Raw genomic sequence first — 17,596 nt, forward strand, 5'->3', positions numbered from 1 at the left:
GAATAGCTCTGCATTCCTACCGTTCAACTGTTGTTGTTGGTGTTGGTGGTGGTTGCCATCATGTCGATTCCTACTCACGGCGATGTGATGTGGGACAGAGGACAACCGCTTCACTGGGTTTTCTTGGCTGTAATCCTTACGGAAGCAGATCACCAGGGCTTTCTTCAGTGGAGGTTTACAAACAGCAACTTTTAGTTTAGCAACCAAGGGCAAACCATAAGCATTTCAGGCATGTTCGGAAATGATTGAGGTAAGAAGTGGCATTCTAAATCTTTTACTGTCCTTTTAGTTCTTACTCCTTCAGAAGTCATCCTTGGTGTTGTAGTTGGAAAACCTCTTTCAAGTTTCTGATTTGACAACGTTAGCCACTTCTCTCCATGCACTTAGCACTCTTAGGGAACTGGTCACTTTGTGGTCAATCACCATTTCTTAAGATATCTGCTTAGCAAGATCAACTTTCTTATTCAAAAACCATTTACATCACCTCTAACTTCTGTTTGGAGCATGAAGAGGAATCAGATAAAGTGACTGTTTCAATAACATTTATTTCTACTCCAAAAGAAAATCTTTAAGAGAGAAGTATTTTTTAAAAAATTATTTTAATTACAATTACCCACAATAACAAGAATCCATGATCTCAATTTTAAACAATGCTAACATAATAACATATAATACCTTTTACCATGGCTTTCTAAAACACACTGCAACATCTGGTTGAAAAGTAAAATGGCTTAGATAATTAAAAAATTAGCCTGCAGTGATAAACCCAGTGCCGTCGAGTCGATTCCAACTCATAGCGAACCTGTAGGACAGAGTAGAACTGCCCCACAGAGTTTCCAAGGAGCGCCTGGGGGATTCAAACTGCCGACCCTTTGGTTGGCAGCTGTAGCATGTAACCACTATTTGTTTTTCATGAATTGACCAATTGTCTCAAGTTTTAGAAATGTGCCTTCATAGTTTTGAAGTGTTTTCATCAAAGGTACTACAGAATTTTTGATCGGCTGCCTTGAATTCTGGGTGGATTCCCAAGGTTTCCTAGCTCATAATGATAGTAGAAATGGGATTTGATATGTCTGTGCATGAACACGTAAGATTTTTCATGCCCAACATTGATTCTTTGCTTGGCCATGTGACTTGATTTGGTAAACGTGATACAGTAGAGACCTGATGAGAATTTTCCACTGGGGCTTGCTCTCTTGGAACTCTGAGATCACCATCCTTAGAGGAGTCCTGGATGAAAGGCCACATAGGTAGAAAATGCCAGCCATCGCAGTTAGGGACCAATGCATATGAGTGAAGTTACCTTGGACCATCCAGCCTCAAGTGATCTACCAGCAAGCTGCAGTTACATAAGTGATCGCAGGTGAGACCAACATAGCAACCGTCCAGTTAACCAACAAAACTGTGAGAAATGATAAGCAGTTGGTGTTTTAAGTCACTAAGTTAGAGATGGTTTGTTATGCAGTGATAGATAACTGATATATTAGGTGTTAAATAAATATTCAAAAATATTTATTTTTGCCTGAAAGCACAGCTTAAAGTCTAATGGGGAAACTCATAAAAATAGGGGAGCAGTGAGATTCTTACTGTACTAGAATAGGAGACAGCGAAGTGAGTGAGAGCATCCACAAGGGAGCTCCTGACTTGCAGCAAAGACTTTCCAGAGTAGACAAAAAACTATGCTTCCCTTTATATATTGTGTAATTCTCCCTTCATATCAAATTGCATATTTTCTTTGCCCTCCTTTCTAAAGATATACAAAGAACAATGAGGATTTTTTAAAATCTACTTTTCATCTTTCTTCTACTGCTTCCCAAATGATGGTTTTACTTCACTGGTGCCTGCAGATGTCTGACAAACAACAAACAACACACATGTGCTGAACAGCAGAGAGCACTGTCGTAGGTAATTCTGTGGCTCCTAAACAGTGAATTAATTTGAGCTTTCTTATGAGAGAGAAATAAGTGGAACACATCTAGCCAGTAGGATATAAAGCATGATTCCGGAAATGTAACATTCTATTATATTAAGATAGAAAGCAAGAAAATGAGAACGATTATTTGCTTCCCAAATGAGCGTTAAACTGCTCTTGGTACCTTGTACTGTTCCCTTGGGTTGTAATCATGTGAATAATCCATTACAGAGCATTACTACCATCTGTTCTCCAAAAGTTTAGAAATGGTCCTTTCCATTTTGGGCAGTTGCTCACCTGCCTTTATTTCCAGACTTCTAAACGTATTTTTATATAACGTGTGTTTTTGTTTGAGGTTCTAAAAACATTGTATCTGCAGTGAGTGCCTGTAGTAAAAAAATTCTCGAAGAACACTGGATTTCCTCCTAGAGGTGCAGTCAGCTTCCTGCTCTTGATGCCTTCCTGTTGACGTCACAGGCGATCAGACCGCACTAGTGTTGCTTGACCAGTTGACCCATTTCACGTGCTTGAAGGAAAGTGAGGAAGCAGTGTTTATCCCACAGCACTGGGACTCTTATTTTTAATCAGAGCCAGTGATAGTTGGTATGTCTTTGGTTTTGGATGGACAATGGAAAGTGAAAACAAACAACAAAAAGAAACTTGAAGTAAGAATAACATCAGGCATCAGCATGAAATATGCTCTCTGTTTACTTTTTCAGTTATGTCACCTGTCCCTCCCAGTCCAAAGCCAAACCCTTTTGCCGTTGAGTTGATTCTGACTCAGGGTGACCCCACGAGTTTATTATCATTAAATCATCATCATCAATTATCATCATCTAAACATTTCCATTTCACATCTCTTGTTTATCAGTGAATCAGAAAAAGTATATTTTGTGAATTTAACTTTTTTCTTTCTTTTCAATATTAATAATAACCCCCCCAATGATACTAAAGGGCCAAAACCAAATCAATTTCACTGAAATCAAGTCTTTTTTTTTTTTTTTTAAGGGGTGGCATTCTTGGCATACATTTTTATTTATTTATTTTTTGTTATAATTTTTATTGTGCTTGAGTGAAAGTTTACAAATTAAGTCAGTCTCTCACACAAAAACTTATATATCCCTTGCTACATACTCCCAATTACTCCCCCTCTAATGATACAGCCTGCTCCCTCCCTCCACTCTCTCTTTTTGTATCCATTTCACCAGCTTCTAACCCCCTCTACCCTCTCATCTCCCCTCCAAGCAGGAGATACCAACATAGTCTCAAGTGTCCACCTGCTCCAAGAAGCTCACTCCTCACCAGCATCCCTTTCTAACCCGTTGTCCAGTCCAATCCCTGTCTGAAGAGTTGGCTTCAGGAATGGTTCCTGTCCCAGGCCAACAGAAGGTCTGGGGACCATGACCACTGGAGTCCTTCTAGTCTCAGTCAGACCACCAAGTCTGGTCTTTTTATGAGAATTTGGGGTCTGCATCCCACTGCTCTCCTGCTCCCTCAGGGGTTCTCTGTTGTGTTCCCTGTCAGGGCAGTCATTGGTTGTAGCCTGGCACCATCCAGTTCTTCTGGTCTCAGGATGATGTAGTCTCTGGTTCATGTGGCCCTTTCTGTCTCTTGGGCTCATAATTACATTGTGTCCTTGGTGCTCTTCCTTCTCCTTTGATCCAGGTGGATTGAGACTCATTGATGCATCTTAGATGGCTGCTTGCTAGCATTTAAGACCCCAGAAACCACTCTTCAAAATGGGATGCAGAATGTTTTCTTAATAGATTTTATTATGCCAATTGACTTAGATGTACCCTGAAACCATGGTCCCCAAACCCCTGCCCCTGCTACGCTGGCCTTCGAAGCATTCAGTTTATTCAGGAAACTTCTTTGCTTTTGCTTTAGTCCAGTTGTGCTGACCTCCCCTGTATTGTGTGTTAAAGTTTGGTGAGTTTTTTTTTTTTTTTCTCCTGGAATTTTTCTTTTTTAATAATTTTTATTAAGCTTTAAGTGAACGTTTACAAATCAAGTCAGTCTGTCACATATAAGCTTATATACGCCTTACTCTATACTCCCACTTACTCTCCCCCTAATGAGTCAGCCCTTCCAGTCTCTCCTTTCGGGACAACTCTGCCAGTTTCTAACTCTCTCTACCCTCCTATCTCCCCTCCAGACAGGAGATGCCAACATAGTCTCAAGTGTCCACCTGATACAAGTAGCTCACTCTTCATCAGCTTCTCTCTCCTACCCACTGTCCAGTCCCTTCCATGTCTGATGAGTTGTCTTCGGGAATGGTTCCTGTCCTGGGCCAAGAAAAGGTTTGGGGACCATGACTGCTGGGATTCTTCTAATCTCAATCATACCACTAAGTCTGGTCTTTTTATGAGAATTTGGGGTCTGCATCCCACTGATCTTCTGCTCCCTCAGGGGTTCTCTGTTGTGCTCCCTGTCAGGGCAGTCATCGGTTGTGGCCGGGCACCATCTAGTTCTTCTGGTCTCAGGATGATGTAAGTCTTTGTTCATGTGGCCTTTTCTGTCTCTTGGCCTCATAGTTATCGTGTGACCTTGGTCTTCTTCATTCTCATTAGATCCAGGTGTGTTGAGATCAGTTGATGCATCTTAGATGGCTGCTTGTTAGCATTTAAGTCCCCAGATGCCACATTTCAAAGTGGGATGCAGAATGTTTTCATAATAGAATTATTTTGCCAATTGAAATCAAGTCTTTTTTATGCATAAGTTTATCTAATTTTTTGTTATTGATGTTCAGAATATATACAACAAAACATACATTAATTCAACAGTTTGCAAGCATTTCTACAAATCTCAAAATAATCTTAAGATCTGATGATTTCAAGGCACATATATGCAAGAAGACACATGACAAAACTAGTATTTGCAAAAGAATCTTTTGCCCAATTTCCTGAAATAAAAATTTATCACAAATTCAGGCATTTCTCTCTCTCTCTAATGAATGTGTTCTAAGCACATGTAACATGATTCAGATCTTAGTGTGGGAACATTCTCTGGGTCTTGTTGTGGTCTTGTCAGGGACATTGATAGATGGTATTGAGTCAGTGCAATTTTCTCTTTCTCCGTAGTTAAATAATCCTCTTCCTTGGGTATTGAAATCACATTAATAATGTCTTAAAATCTTGAATCACTCTTACTTCAGTGTGCTTGTCTACCATTATCACTGCTCCCTTAAACATAAAATAATGATCCCTGTGACATAAGGAAAACAGTTAACGACCTTGTTTTACAGGTGAGGAAACCGAAAGTACAAAGAAGTCACAGCAATGTAACGACAGAGCTGGGAACCTAGAATCTATGCCATCAGACCCAGCTGTTTCAATCAAGTTTGGTTAGTTTCTTAACATCATAAAACTTTTTTTGAATATTGTGTTTCTAAAAATTTTAATATCACCTTTTCTATAACCTTACTTAACAACTTCACCAAAGAAAAAATTTTTATCTATTATTTCTTCCCAAGTGAATGTAAAAATGAAATGCAATAAAATTCTATTTCATTGACCTTGATGAGTTCACTATAAAGATTTTCTGGAGGCATAAATATGAGAATCAACAAAAAGATCTCAGAGTGGAAAAATGAGGGGAGGTTATTCTTACTAGTTACCAGAATGTTCTATAATTTATTCATAAAACAGGATGATAAATAGTTATTAAAATGTGGTACAGGCCTGAACGTATGGCACATGGACTGATGATTTCAAAAAATAGAACAGAATAGGGAATCAATAAATAATTACATCTACATCATAACAATGATTTTATCAATGAAGAAACCATCCAGTTAGTTGTGTTGATACAAGTGGATATCAGTTTGGGAAAACAATGCTAAAAAATGTCTCAGATTTATACTTCACATTATGCCCTGAAATGTCTGGGGCATTTTAAATGTAAATATAAAAGTACAAATAAAAAAACCTTTAAAAGTATGTAAGAAAAAGTTGTCTTGTGTGAAAAAATCATTTTCAGAACCATAAAAATCACAGAAAATTGACTACCTAAAAGAATCTAAGGACATCTCACTTGGTAAAGTAGAGGGTCAGTGAAAAAGAGAGGGGCCCTCAACAATATGGATTGACACAGTGGCTACAACAATCAAGCCAAGCATAGCAACGATTGTGAGGATGGTGCAGGACAGGGCAGCGCTTTGCTCTTTTGTGCATAGTGTTGCTATGAGTCAGAACTGACTTGATGGCACCTAACAACAAGAACCAAAAAGCACATACAGAAATATACTACATTAACATCATCGATAATGAACGGGAAATTTGGAAATGTGTTAGCAAAACGTATGAAGGACAGAGAGTTAACATCCTTGATATATAAAAAACTCCTGTGAATCAATAATGAACAATTTTCTAGACAAATGAGCAAAAGATACAGATGAACAAATCACTAATATAAGTGCAAATTAAAAATAATGGAATAATGTTTTTTATCTGTAAGATTGTCAAAGATTAAAAATAAATAATTCTGGATGGTGTTGATAAATGGGTGACAGGAGTATTGCCACGAAATCTTGATACTAGTGTAAATTGGTACAAACCTTTAGACAGTGATTTAGCAATGTGTGTGTATGTTTATAAAACCAAAACCAAACCCAGTGCCATCGAGTTGCTTCTGACTCATAGCGACCCTATACCACAGAGTAGAACTGTCCCATAGGGTTTCCAAGGAGCACCTGGACGATTCGAACTGCTGACCCTTTGGTTAGCAGCTGTAGCACTTAACCACTACACCACCAGGGTTTCTGTGTATGTTTATAGAAAATAAAAAGAAAAATACAGCCCAAACTATTAAGAGTATTGGGAGATGTGATTTCTAAAGTTAGTTAAAATATTTTTTATAATTTTTTTATGTTGTTAAAAAAGTTCTCGTGACTATGGGTCAACAAAGTTTCATAATATTAAAATAAAAAGCAAATCCATTGCTGTCAAGTTCATTCTGAATGTTAAAATAGTCAATCATTAGTATGAGGACCTCTCTGCAGAGTAAAGAAACTTCAAGACAATGCCTGGAGGAAGGAACAATACAGCAGTCACTAAGTTCATCCTCTTGGGATTCTCAGATTTTCCTGAATTCAAAATTACCCTCTTTATAGTATTCCTTGGGATACACCTCTTGACAATGGCCTGGAACTTGGGTCTTATCACCCTCATCAAGATGGACTCCCATCTGCACACACCCATGTATTTCTTCCTCAACAAACTGGCTTTCTTCGATATATGCTATGTTTCTTCCACAGCCCCCAAGACGCTCTCAGACTTCTTCCAGGAGCAGAAATCCATCTCCTTCATGGGGTACATCATGCAGTACTTCTTCTTTTCTAGCTTCGCCCTGACTGAGTGCTGCCTTCTGGTGACCATGGCTTATGATCGATATGCTGCCATTTGCAGGCCTCTACTTTACACAGCCATCATGTCCCCTACCTTCTGTCTGCAGATGCTCATAGGATCTTGCCTAACTGGATTCTCTGGCTCATTTATCCAACTGTGTGCCTTACTTCAGCTCCATTTCTGTGGACCAAACGTCATTAACCATTTCTTCTGTGACCTGCCCCAACTGATGATCCTGTCTTGCTCTGATACCTTTTTCTTAAAAGTTATCTTCTCTGTGCTCACAGTGATCTTTGGACTGATTTCTGTGCTGGTAATCATGATTTCATATGGTTATATTGTTGTCACCATTTTGAAGATCACTTCAGCTGAAAGCAGGTCCAGGGCTTTCAACACCTGTGCTTCTCACCTGACAGCAGTGACCCTCTTCTACAGTTCAGGCACCTTTGTCTATTTATGGCCCACCTCTGATGATTCTCTTAGCCAAAGCAAGCTTGCTTCTATTTTATATGTTATGGTCATTCCCATGTTAAATCCATTGATCTATAGTCTCAGAAACAAGGAAATCAAAGATGCCCTAAACAGATGGAAGAAGAGAACTTTCTCCTGACATTATTATTTTACAAGGTTTGCCTATATTATTCCAGGATAAGTGATACAAAATATGGATATAGGTTTTAAACATGTATAGTTTAGTATCACTTCAAGATCGGTGGGAAATACTATTTGAGTCTGGCTAGACTTTCATCTATTAATAAATAGTACTTACTGGTGTTTGTTAATGGGAATCTTAAGGCAGAATGTTTCTTTTCATCCTTATTTTTTAAATAATGCTTTTTTGTGTTTTTGATGAAAGTTTCCGCAGCAAATTAAGGTCCCTTTTGACAATTTCTACACAGATTGTTCAGTGACATTTTTCACAATGTGTCAACTTTCTCTTCATTGTGTTCTCCTTGTTGCATGTCCAGTACTCTAGTTTCCCTGCTCCCTCATCTTCTCATCTTTCATCTCCTGTTATTATGGATTATGGGGTGCCTTTTAGGATCCAGGACAAAAACATACACAACAATGTATGGAAAATGAACCTTATTAGCCTGTAGTAGACTGTGTGTCTGTGTATCAGTATCTGCTTCCCCTCCCCACCCTAGAGCAGGATTATGCTTCTTCATCCCTTTGAATTTAGGCTGGAGCTTGGGATTTTTTTCTGGCAAATGAAACATGAGTGGGCATGACATATGCCACTTCTAGACAGAGCCTTTATAAATGTCCTTTCCTGCATAGTCTTCTCCCAGTGCTCCCACTAGTGGATGACCCAGGGTAAGGATGCCCTCAACTGACCTAAGATGGATATGTAGTAATATTGAGAAATAAAACTTTATTTTGAATTGGTGGTCAAGACAGCATATCTTTATCTATTGTAACTACTACAAAAATTGAACAGGTAGTGGTGTGCTATTGTTTTTAAAAAATTAAACCTTTAGCATTTGTGTCATTAGAGCTAGGCTGTGGGTGTGAAAGAATCTTACTGCAAGCTAGAAGGATAACAATTCATGTTTGGTGCAATAGTCTTTGGTACAACTCTTATGTCAGGGTAGAGAGAGGATTTGTTAAACAAGACATAAAAAGGGCAGACCATGAAGGATTGATAAATTTAACTTGAATTTATCTAACCAACACCATAAGCAGTTTCTGTCAATTCAATTTTGAGTCATAGTGACCCTATAGGGTTTCCAAGGCTGTAAATCTTTCGGGGAGCAGACTGCCACATCATTGTCCCTTCGTTCGTGTCACCAGATGAAAATTTCACTTTCTCTTTGCCATTGAGATACTCCAGCATCCTGCTTGGGTCTTGTGTGTTTCTCTTGTTTCTCAGAAAGTTTTATCATTCAATAGGAACCCTTTGTTTTCTTTTTGGCAGAGTGTAAGTCTGGTGCTTCACTATGAGAATATGGGACTCCCCATTTACAGGAAATACAGAGGAAAACATATTAAAGTACACTCTGGAGTGGCAATCGGCAAACTCCAGGCTTTGAGATTCTCCACAGGACAAACATGAGTTTCAAAGAGAAAGAGAGAGAAAGGAAAAAAGTGAAATAGTGGCTAAATTTAACTTAGCATTCAGGGACGAACACCTGAGCGATTAAATTATGAAAAAAAATTGAGGAAGTGGTTATCATGAACTCAGGCTCCCTTAAGTGGGAAGGAAGGGCTATGATTGGTGGGGTAAGTGGAGGGCTTCTGGAGTGGATGGAAAAGTGTTGTCTTCTTACCTGGGTGCTGGCTACAAGGGTGTTCTCATAATAACTCATTAAGCTGTACCTTTCTTTTATGCCATTGTCTCTTTCTGAGTTACTTTAAACAATCAAGTTTAAAAATGATCGATAAAAGGTAAAATACCAGATTATAGTTATGTTGTAGTTAATATATGTATCATTTACATAGTCACAGCTGGGGACGATCAGGAATATCTGAGTTCCAGGTACGTTATTATTAAAAATAAAATTGAATCCAAGGTAAATCTCTGATAGTAAGGAAACTATTAGATGAATAAAACTTTCAATAGTGTATTATTTAGACATTAAAATAGTATTTATAAAATTTTAAAAAGTTATCAAAATAACATTGTATAACAAAACATGAATAAATAACTGTACATATATGACCTCAGCTTTTGTAACAGTACGAACAGAATAAATAGTGAAATTAAAAAGACTGTAAAGACTTTTAAGAGCTGGATGACCACACAACCTGGTTTATGCTTGTTGTCCTGACGTTATCACTAATAACACCACCCCCTCTTCATGTCCAAGGAGTTCGTGGGTAGTACAAATGGTCAACATGCTTGGCTGTTAACCTAAATTTTGGAGTTTCAAGTCTATTTAGAGGTGCCTCAGAAGAATAGCCTCGTGGTCAACCTCCAAAAAATCAACCACTGAATACCCTATGGAGCACAGTTCTACTCTGACAGACTTGGGGCCACTATAAATCAGAATCCACTCAGACCTTGATGGCAATTGATTCATGTCCAGTGTACTGCAGTGACAAATGACACATGGTATGGTCACCCTAATTTGAGAGTCCCTCCCAGATCATATCATTCTAAAATCGGGAAAGGAATATTGTTGCTTCTTTCAGTTAGGTCATGAGGGGCAGAGGATAGCATGGAGAAATGGAATCAGCTGGGAACATTTCTCCATTTGTTTTCTCCATCCATCACTCGAGAGAATAATTAGCTGAAAATGGTGCCTTCTGTTAATTGAGTCTGCTTTCTCCACGCTGGACCCTGAGGAAACATTTAGAGAATCTTTAGCTCGAAGCACCTCTCTTGCAGCAATGGCCAGTAGGAACCATGGCTGAAAAGCCCAGAGTTTGGGAAAGTGAACGTCTGCATCCTGAATGGTCATATGATGACGTCTGTATCATCATCTAATTTCTGAAAGAACTCTATGCACATCTTGGGATCAAGAGCACAGTCACCACACAGGTCCAGGAGAAGGCAGCACCTCCCAGACTTCACCAAAGCACACCTATCATAAGCCTGACACCTACAAGAATATTTCGGTGGGTAAAACCAGAAGAGGGGCAACTTGGTTTCCATGCCTGAAACTCTTTCACCTCTTCTTTTTTCTCCTTTTTGCATCTCTGCTCTCACATACATTGAACCCAGACACTTCATGCATTTATGCTCAGCACCTCATTTTTTACCTAACAATGCCCATTCTCCCTCTTTGCTAGATTAAAGGGATTTTTTGAACTTTGGAATAAACTAAGATATTTGAGCTGAAAAAAAAAAAATGCATCTAACAAGGAATTTCAAGGGTTAGCCAGTGGGGAGAATAAAGAATGGAAGGTGGGGAGGTCTTCGGTAGCTTTCACCTGGACCATGGAGTCCAAATTTTTCATATCCAGATATTTCCATGTTTTTCCTGGTGAAACAATTTTAGTTGGCAAGCTACCTGTAAACCTTCACCGTGCTGTCAAGTAGATTCAATCTCATTGTGACCCCATAAGGTTTCCGAGACTGTAAATCTCTGTGGAAGCAGATTGCCATATCTTTCTCCCGTGGAGCCGATGGTTGTTTGAAACTGCCAAACTTTAACCACTGTGCCACCAGGGCACTTTACCCTATAGGAAAGACTAGAGCTGCCCCATACAGTTTCCAAGGAGCACTTGGTGGATTCGAACTGCCAACATTTTGGTTAGCAGCTCTACCACTTTACCACTACACCACCAGTTTCCAAACTACCTTTAGCATATAATAATCATTCTTCATTATTAATATTAGTTACCTGCCATCATTAAATAGGTCACAAAACCCAAATGATGTGAGGATCATTCCCACTTGACTGATGAAAAAACAGACACATACGAGTTAATTAATTTGCCAAAAATCACAAAGCTGGTGAATGGTGGAGCCAAATACTACTCTGCTTCTCATAATTAATTAATTTTCCCATTCTTCTTCATCAGAGATAATTACAACTGTGATTAGTCTGAACTAGAGTAGCCTGGAGAGTTGATGTAATTTTAGTCCAAAGCAATTTGATGGTGCTATTTTGCATTAAAAGGAGCCCTGGTGGCATAGCGGCTTAAGAGCTTGCTGCTAACCAAAGTGTCCGCAGTCTGAACCCACCAGCTGCTCCTCAGGAGAAAGGTGTAGCAGTTGGCTCCATAGAGATTATGGACTTGGAAACCCTCTGGGCACTTCTATTGTGTTCTAAAGGGTCACTAGGAGTCGAATTGGACTCAATGGCAATGGGCACTTTGCATAAATATACAATTTAATAGCTTTTTGAAATATTTACAGGTATCCTGCACTGTCACCTTTGCAGACCCTGGGGATATTAATCATTACAACAGCTGAGGTAAGAAGTGATTTATTTCAGCTACAATTAATATTGGGTCAGTGTAACCTCTTACCCCACCAACTCTTAGTTTGGAATCCCTGGGTGGCACAAACCTCAAGTCGTGCTTGAATACTAACTGAAAGTTTGACCGTCCAAGTCCACTCAGAGGTGCCTTGGAAGAAAGGCCTGGTGATCTGCTTCTGAAAGAAAACCCTAGGAAGTGCAGTTGTACTCTGCAGCACATGGGGTCACCTTGAGCCAGAATGAACTTCATGGCAATTTTTTTTTTCAGTTACTTTTATTTTGCTTCTAATTTTAAAATTATCTTCAAACTTTTAACAACTTGTTTATTAATTGCATTAAATGGTACAGTGCTAATAACTGAGAAGACAAAGCTGAAAGAGACACAAACGTTGAATATAAGTGTGCAGGACGGTGTCATTGTTAAATGCTTGACCCTAGGATCGGTCTACCTGAGTGTCTTCCTGCCCTGTCACTCATGTCAGCTAGGGGCCATGGACAAGTGTCCTAACTTCCTGTGCCTCCTATTGAAATGGAGTCATTGTGGGGATTTCATTGGTTAATATATGGATTTGAAGAAAGACTAGGACAATAAGTGCTCAATATGTCTTACATGTTATTATTATCATTGATGAAAACAGAGACAAAGAGAAGGGTAGAAATTGACCGCACTGAGCCGGTTACAGCTGATCTGTCTGTTTGAGGGTTCAAAGTTGTCAGCATGCAAACTCTTTTTAAGATAATACTAGGGTGCTTCACTTCATCATGCCTGAGTTCCAATAAGGTCAACATTTATTGCACATTTTCGAGCCTCTTTTTTCTGATTAAAGTTATTTGAAAGGTGTAGTTAGGATTTCGGGAAAAAGATGTGGCAGTCTGCTTCTGTAAGGTTTTACAGCCTTGGAATCTCTATGGGGCAGTTCTGCCCTGTCCTGTAGGGTTGCTGTGAGTCAGCATAGACTCGACAGCAGCAAGTCTAGAGTCTAGAGTTAGGACTTAAAATGATGTAACACGCAAATGAACAAGACCCCAACCACACACCCACAAAAAATGCTGAAGCGTAAAGAACTTCAGGAGTCAAGGAGCTCATGGTCCCCATCGTCTTGCTTTTACAAATGGGTCACTTTTAAAATATGGACTTTTTTCCTTCCTCCCTTTCTTCCTCTTTTTTCTTTCTTCTTTGTTTTCTGCTTCTTTACCCTTCCTCTCTCTCTTTCCCTCCATCCCTCTCTCCTTCTCCTTTCTTCATTTCTTCCTTCCTTCCTTTCTTCTCTCCTTCCTTACCTCCTTCCTTCCTTTCCTTTCTCCTTCCTTGCTTCCTTCTGCCCTTCCTCTCCTCCCCTGTTTCTCCTTCCTTTCCTCTTTCTTTCCTTTACTACTTGCAAAGAGTAATAAAGAGACAATAACAAGGTTAGGACATGCTTCCCTTTGCTTATTAAAGAAGTTTACACTAGGCAATAGTTCTATGAACATTTCAAACCTCAGTGACACAGTTTGCTTCTGAAAGGCTCAAAATAAACCAGTCTTACTGAAAGCAGCATTCTCAGATCCCAGGAGAAATGCTGTTGCCTCAGGGTTTCTGGATCTCCTAGGCCCTGAGGCTGGTTCAGCAGAAGTCATCAGGACAAATAGTGATGCCCATGGAAACAGTCTGGATATTTTGCCCCCTTAACTGAAGCTATTTTAGCACTCAGAAACTCAAACACTACTTCTTATTCTATGATATGTGACTTTCTTGCATAAAAGAAATGTGTAATTTGTCTCCAAAATGGATAGTGATGTTTCAAAGAAGGAAACGAACTCTTAAAATGTTCACTTAGTCCCTGAGTGTGATTATTTTCCAAAATTAAAGAAATTTCATCCTGGTACTATACAGCTTGAAGATTTATGCACTACTAGAAATAAATTAAAGAGCCTGGGTGGCACAATCAGTTTGTGATTTCTTGCTCACCCATAGGTTTGCAGTTCAAACCCACCCAGTGGCAGCATGGAAGAAAGGCTTGGTGAACTGCTTCCATAAACACTGTGGCCAAGAAAACCCATGAAGCAGTTCTGCTCTGCAACGCACAGGGCTGCCAGGAGTTGGTGCCCAACTCGACAGCACCCAACAAGAACAGAAATAAACGATGAAATTCTTAGTTGGAAGTATTTATCTTATTCTTAGGTTCTGACAAAGGCTGTGGAATGCCTTCCATAAGTTTGTTCCCGTTTCCCCTAAAATAGACTGGGTGAACCCATTGGAGGTGTCGAGAAAAATAGAGGTGATGACTATGGTTTTGCTTAGGAATGGATATAGCTATGCTCAATTCTTCTCTTGGATTAAAAAATAATGTATACTCCAGGAAAAAAAAATCTCACTTCACTCATTCTTATTTAGAGCTGTGGTTCTTCAAATGTGTTCTCTGGGCAAGCAGCACTGCCTGGAAACTTGTTAGAAATATGAACTCTCAGGCTTTCCTCCTGACTCACTATATCCAGGATTCTGGGCCTGGGCCCCAGCAATCTGTATTACCAACTCTTCAGGGGGATTCTGATGCATGCTAAAGTATGGCTACACAGTGGTATCTCTTGAGGAGTTTGAATGAGTGCTAATGCCTGTGACCCAATCCCAGATATTCTGATTTAATTGGTTTGAGGTTCAGGCAGGTCAATGGAATTTTGAGTGTCCCAGATGACAGAAATAGACAGCCATGGTTGAGAACCTCTGCTTTAGAGGAATAATTTTCAGGCTAGTATGTGTAAAAGAGAAAAGATGGAGGTCGTCAAGGATTTCGTTTTACTTGAATCCACAGTCAACACCCATGGAAACAGCAGTCAAGAAATCAAAAGATGCCTTGCATTGGGCAAATCAGTTGCAAGAGATCTCTTTAAAGTATTCAAAAGCAAAGATGTCATCTTCAAGACAAAGGTGTGCCTGACCCAAGTCATGGTGTTTTCCATTGCCTCAAACTGGACAATGAATAAGGAAGACTGAAGAAGGATTGACATCTTTGAATTGTGGTGTTGACGAAGAATATTAAATATACCATGGACTGACAAAAGAAAGAACAAATCTGTCTTGTAAGAAGTACAACCAGTATGCTCCTTAGAAACCAGGATGGCGAGGCTTCTTCTCACATACTTTGGACATGTTGTCAGGAGGGACCGGTCCCTGGAGAAGGACATCATGCTTGGTAAAGAGAGGGTCAGTGAAAAAGAGGAAGACCCTCAAGGAGATGGATTGACACAGTGGTTGCAGCAATGGCCTCAAACAGCAACAATTGTGAGGGTGGGGCTGGCCCGGGCAGTGTTTTGTTGTGTCGTGCATAGGACCGCCATGAGTCACAACCAACTCTAAGGCACCTAACAAGAACAACAACAATGAGTAAGTTGTAGAAAAATAGAGAGAAACCAAGGCAGGTAACTCTTCTCCCCTGCCATTCTCCCCATATTACAAGAGCATAGGAAAGCAAAACATTGAAGATCCCAGTTAGATTAATCTACATAACATGGCCTGATGCAGAATAATAGACAAAATGATTTGTATAAAACTGTTTATATTCTATAAGAGTTGAGAAAAGAATGTTCGGCATAGACCAAACTTTGTGATTGTAGCATACCAACAACCTATATGTTTACTGAACATTTTTTCTGTTTGATCTACCCATTACTGAGTAAAGTGTCTTGAATTTTCTCAGCAGCTTGATGGCTTGACCTACTTTTCTTGAAGTTGTCAATTTTTGCTTTAGGTATTTTGGGACTACACATGCGTACAAGTTAAGAATTTTCATACCTCTTTAAAAACAATACAAGAAAGTCAGTCATTGGTTCTTTGAAATGAATTGCCCTGAAGTCTAATTGTTGAATAAACATTTCTTCATACTTGGTTTTGTTTGGTTAGTATTTACCTAACATATATCCTTTCATACTTTCAAATTTTCTGTGTTTTTCATATGTCTGTTGAGAACACTGTCATAGCTGAATTTTTATTTTCTTCTTTACCTTAACAACTTTTTATTTTTAACTGGAGTATTTAGTTTGGTTGTATGTATTGTTCTTACTGACATAATTGAGGGTATTTCTACAATTTCCTTTCATGTTTCTGTTTTTTCCTGCCTTTTTTACAATTGTTTTTCCCATCTCCTTCTTACCTTCTTTCGGAATGACTGAATGTTTTTCTCATCCTTTCTGTTCCTTCTCTTTTTTTTGAAACTGATCAAATCTTTTTGTACTCTTTCAGTAGTTAATCCTGAAGTACTAAGACATACACTTAATTTGTCAAGAGCTTAAGTTAGTGCATATTTCCTACTCCTGAAAGACACAGAACATTTGCAATACTTTTCTTACAATCAAGTGGCCGTCCTCACTTACATGTTATTTTGTCATGTTTGAAAACTGTGTTTAATTGTTCCTCACAAGACTGTATTACCTTTTGTTTTATACAGACAATATTTATTTCTAAACATACTTCTTCATTTATTTGCTCTTCATTCTTCTTTTGCATCTCAGACCTTCTACCTGGGATCCTTCTGCTTGAAATACAATCTTTAAAATATTTTTAGTGAGGGCATGCTGGTAAACCAAAACAAATAAAGATAAGAGATATATTTTTTTGTCTAACTGATTTTTACTCCAATTCTTAAAAAGTATTTTCACACTTTACAAAGTTGACCGCTTTAGCTACTCCTAACATTACTTAACATTTCAAAGATATCGTTTCAGTGTCTTTTAGTTTCCAATGTTGTTGTTCAGAAGCTAACGTCAGTTTTCATTGTTACTCCTTTGGAGATAATCTCTCTTTTCTCTCAGGATGCTGTTACTATTTTTTCTCTGTCTTTAATATTTTTTCTTTTGACTATGATGTGCTCTGGTTTGAGTTTATTTTTACTTAACCTGCTTGGCATTGAGGGTGCCTTGAATCTATGTCAAGTCTATTGTTGCAGCCATTGTGTCAATCTGTCTCACTGTGGGTCTCCTTGACCCTTGCTGGACCTTTACTTCACTAAACATAATGCCCTCCTCCAGCAATTAACCTCTCCGGATAACGTGTCCAAAGCAAACAACTCACATTATTTGGTTGCGATCCATAAGGTTTTCATTGGTTGATTTTTGGTAGTAAATCATCAGGCCTTTCTTCCTAGTCTGTCTGAAAGTTGGACTTTCTCAGTATCTACAGTGTCTCTTAATTTTTTCTTTAGTTTTTCTGACTCTTTTGTTTATCTAACTACTTTCTAGATTATTCGTTCAAGTGTATACCAAAGTTCACAAAGTCTCTCTAATCAGCTATGAAACTCAAGTGAGGTTTTTTCCTTTTTCTTTTTTTGATTTCTAGAGTTCCTGATTGCCTCTCTTTACACTTGCTCCTTGTGTACATATTTAAGCCTCTTGATTTTTCAAATGTATAAAACATACTCATTTTATACCCTATGATAAATAACATAGTGCAATCCTGCTGTGATCTTCTTCTTCCGATTTAGAATGTCTAGTCATTT

General features: G+C 38.8%; 1 protein-coding gene across 1 annotated transcript; it reads left to right on the plus strand.

The window, feature by feature from the left end:
• Positions 1-6,890: 6,890 nt before the first annotated feature.
• On the plus strand, positions 6,891-7,867 carry LOC100664619 (olfactory receptor 5AN6-like). The gene has a single exon (XM_003422750.2). It carries the CDS (start codon positions 6,932-6,934, stop codon positions 7,865-7,867), a length of 936 nt encoding a protein of 311 aa, XP_003422798.1. The 5' UTR covers positions 6,891-6,931.
• Positions 7,868-17,596: the final 9,729 nt, after the last annotated feature.

Source organism: Loxodonta africana, chromosome 7, assembly GCF_030014295.1.
Source record: "Loxodonta africana isolate mLoxAfr1 chromosome 7, mLoxAfr1.hap2, whole genome shotgun sequence".
Taxonomy (NCBI): Eukaryota; Metazoa; Chordata; class Mammalia; order Proboscidea; family Elephantidae; genus Loxodonta; species Loxodonta africana.

Coding starts and splice junctions, on each gene's coding strand:
- LOC100664619 (XM_003422750.2), top strand. CDS start 6,932: ATGCCTGGAGGAAGGAACAATACAGCAGTCACTAAGTTCATCCTCTTG.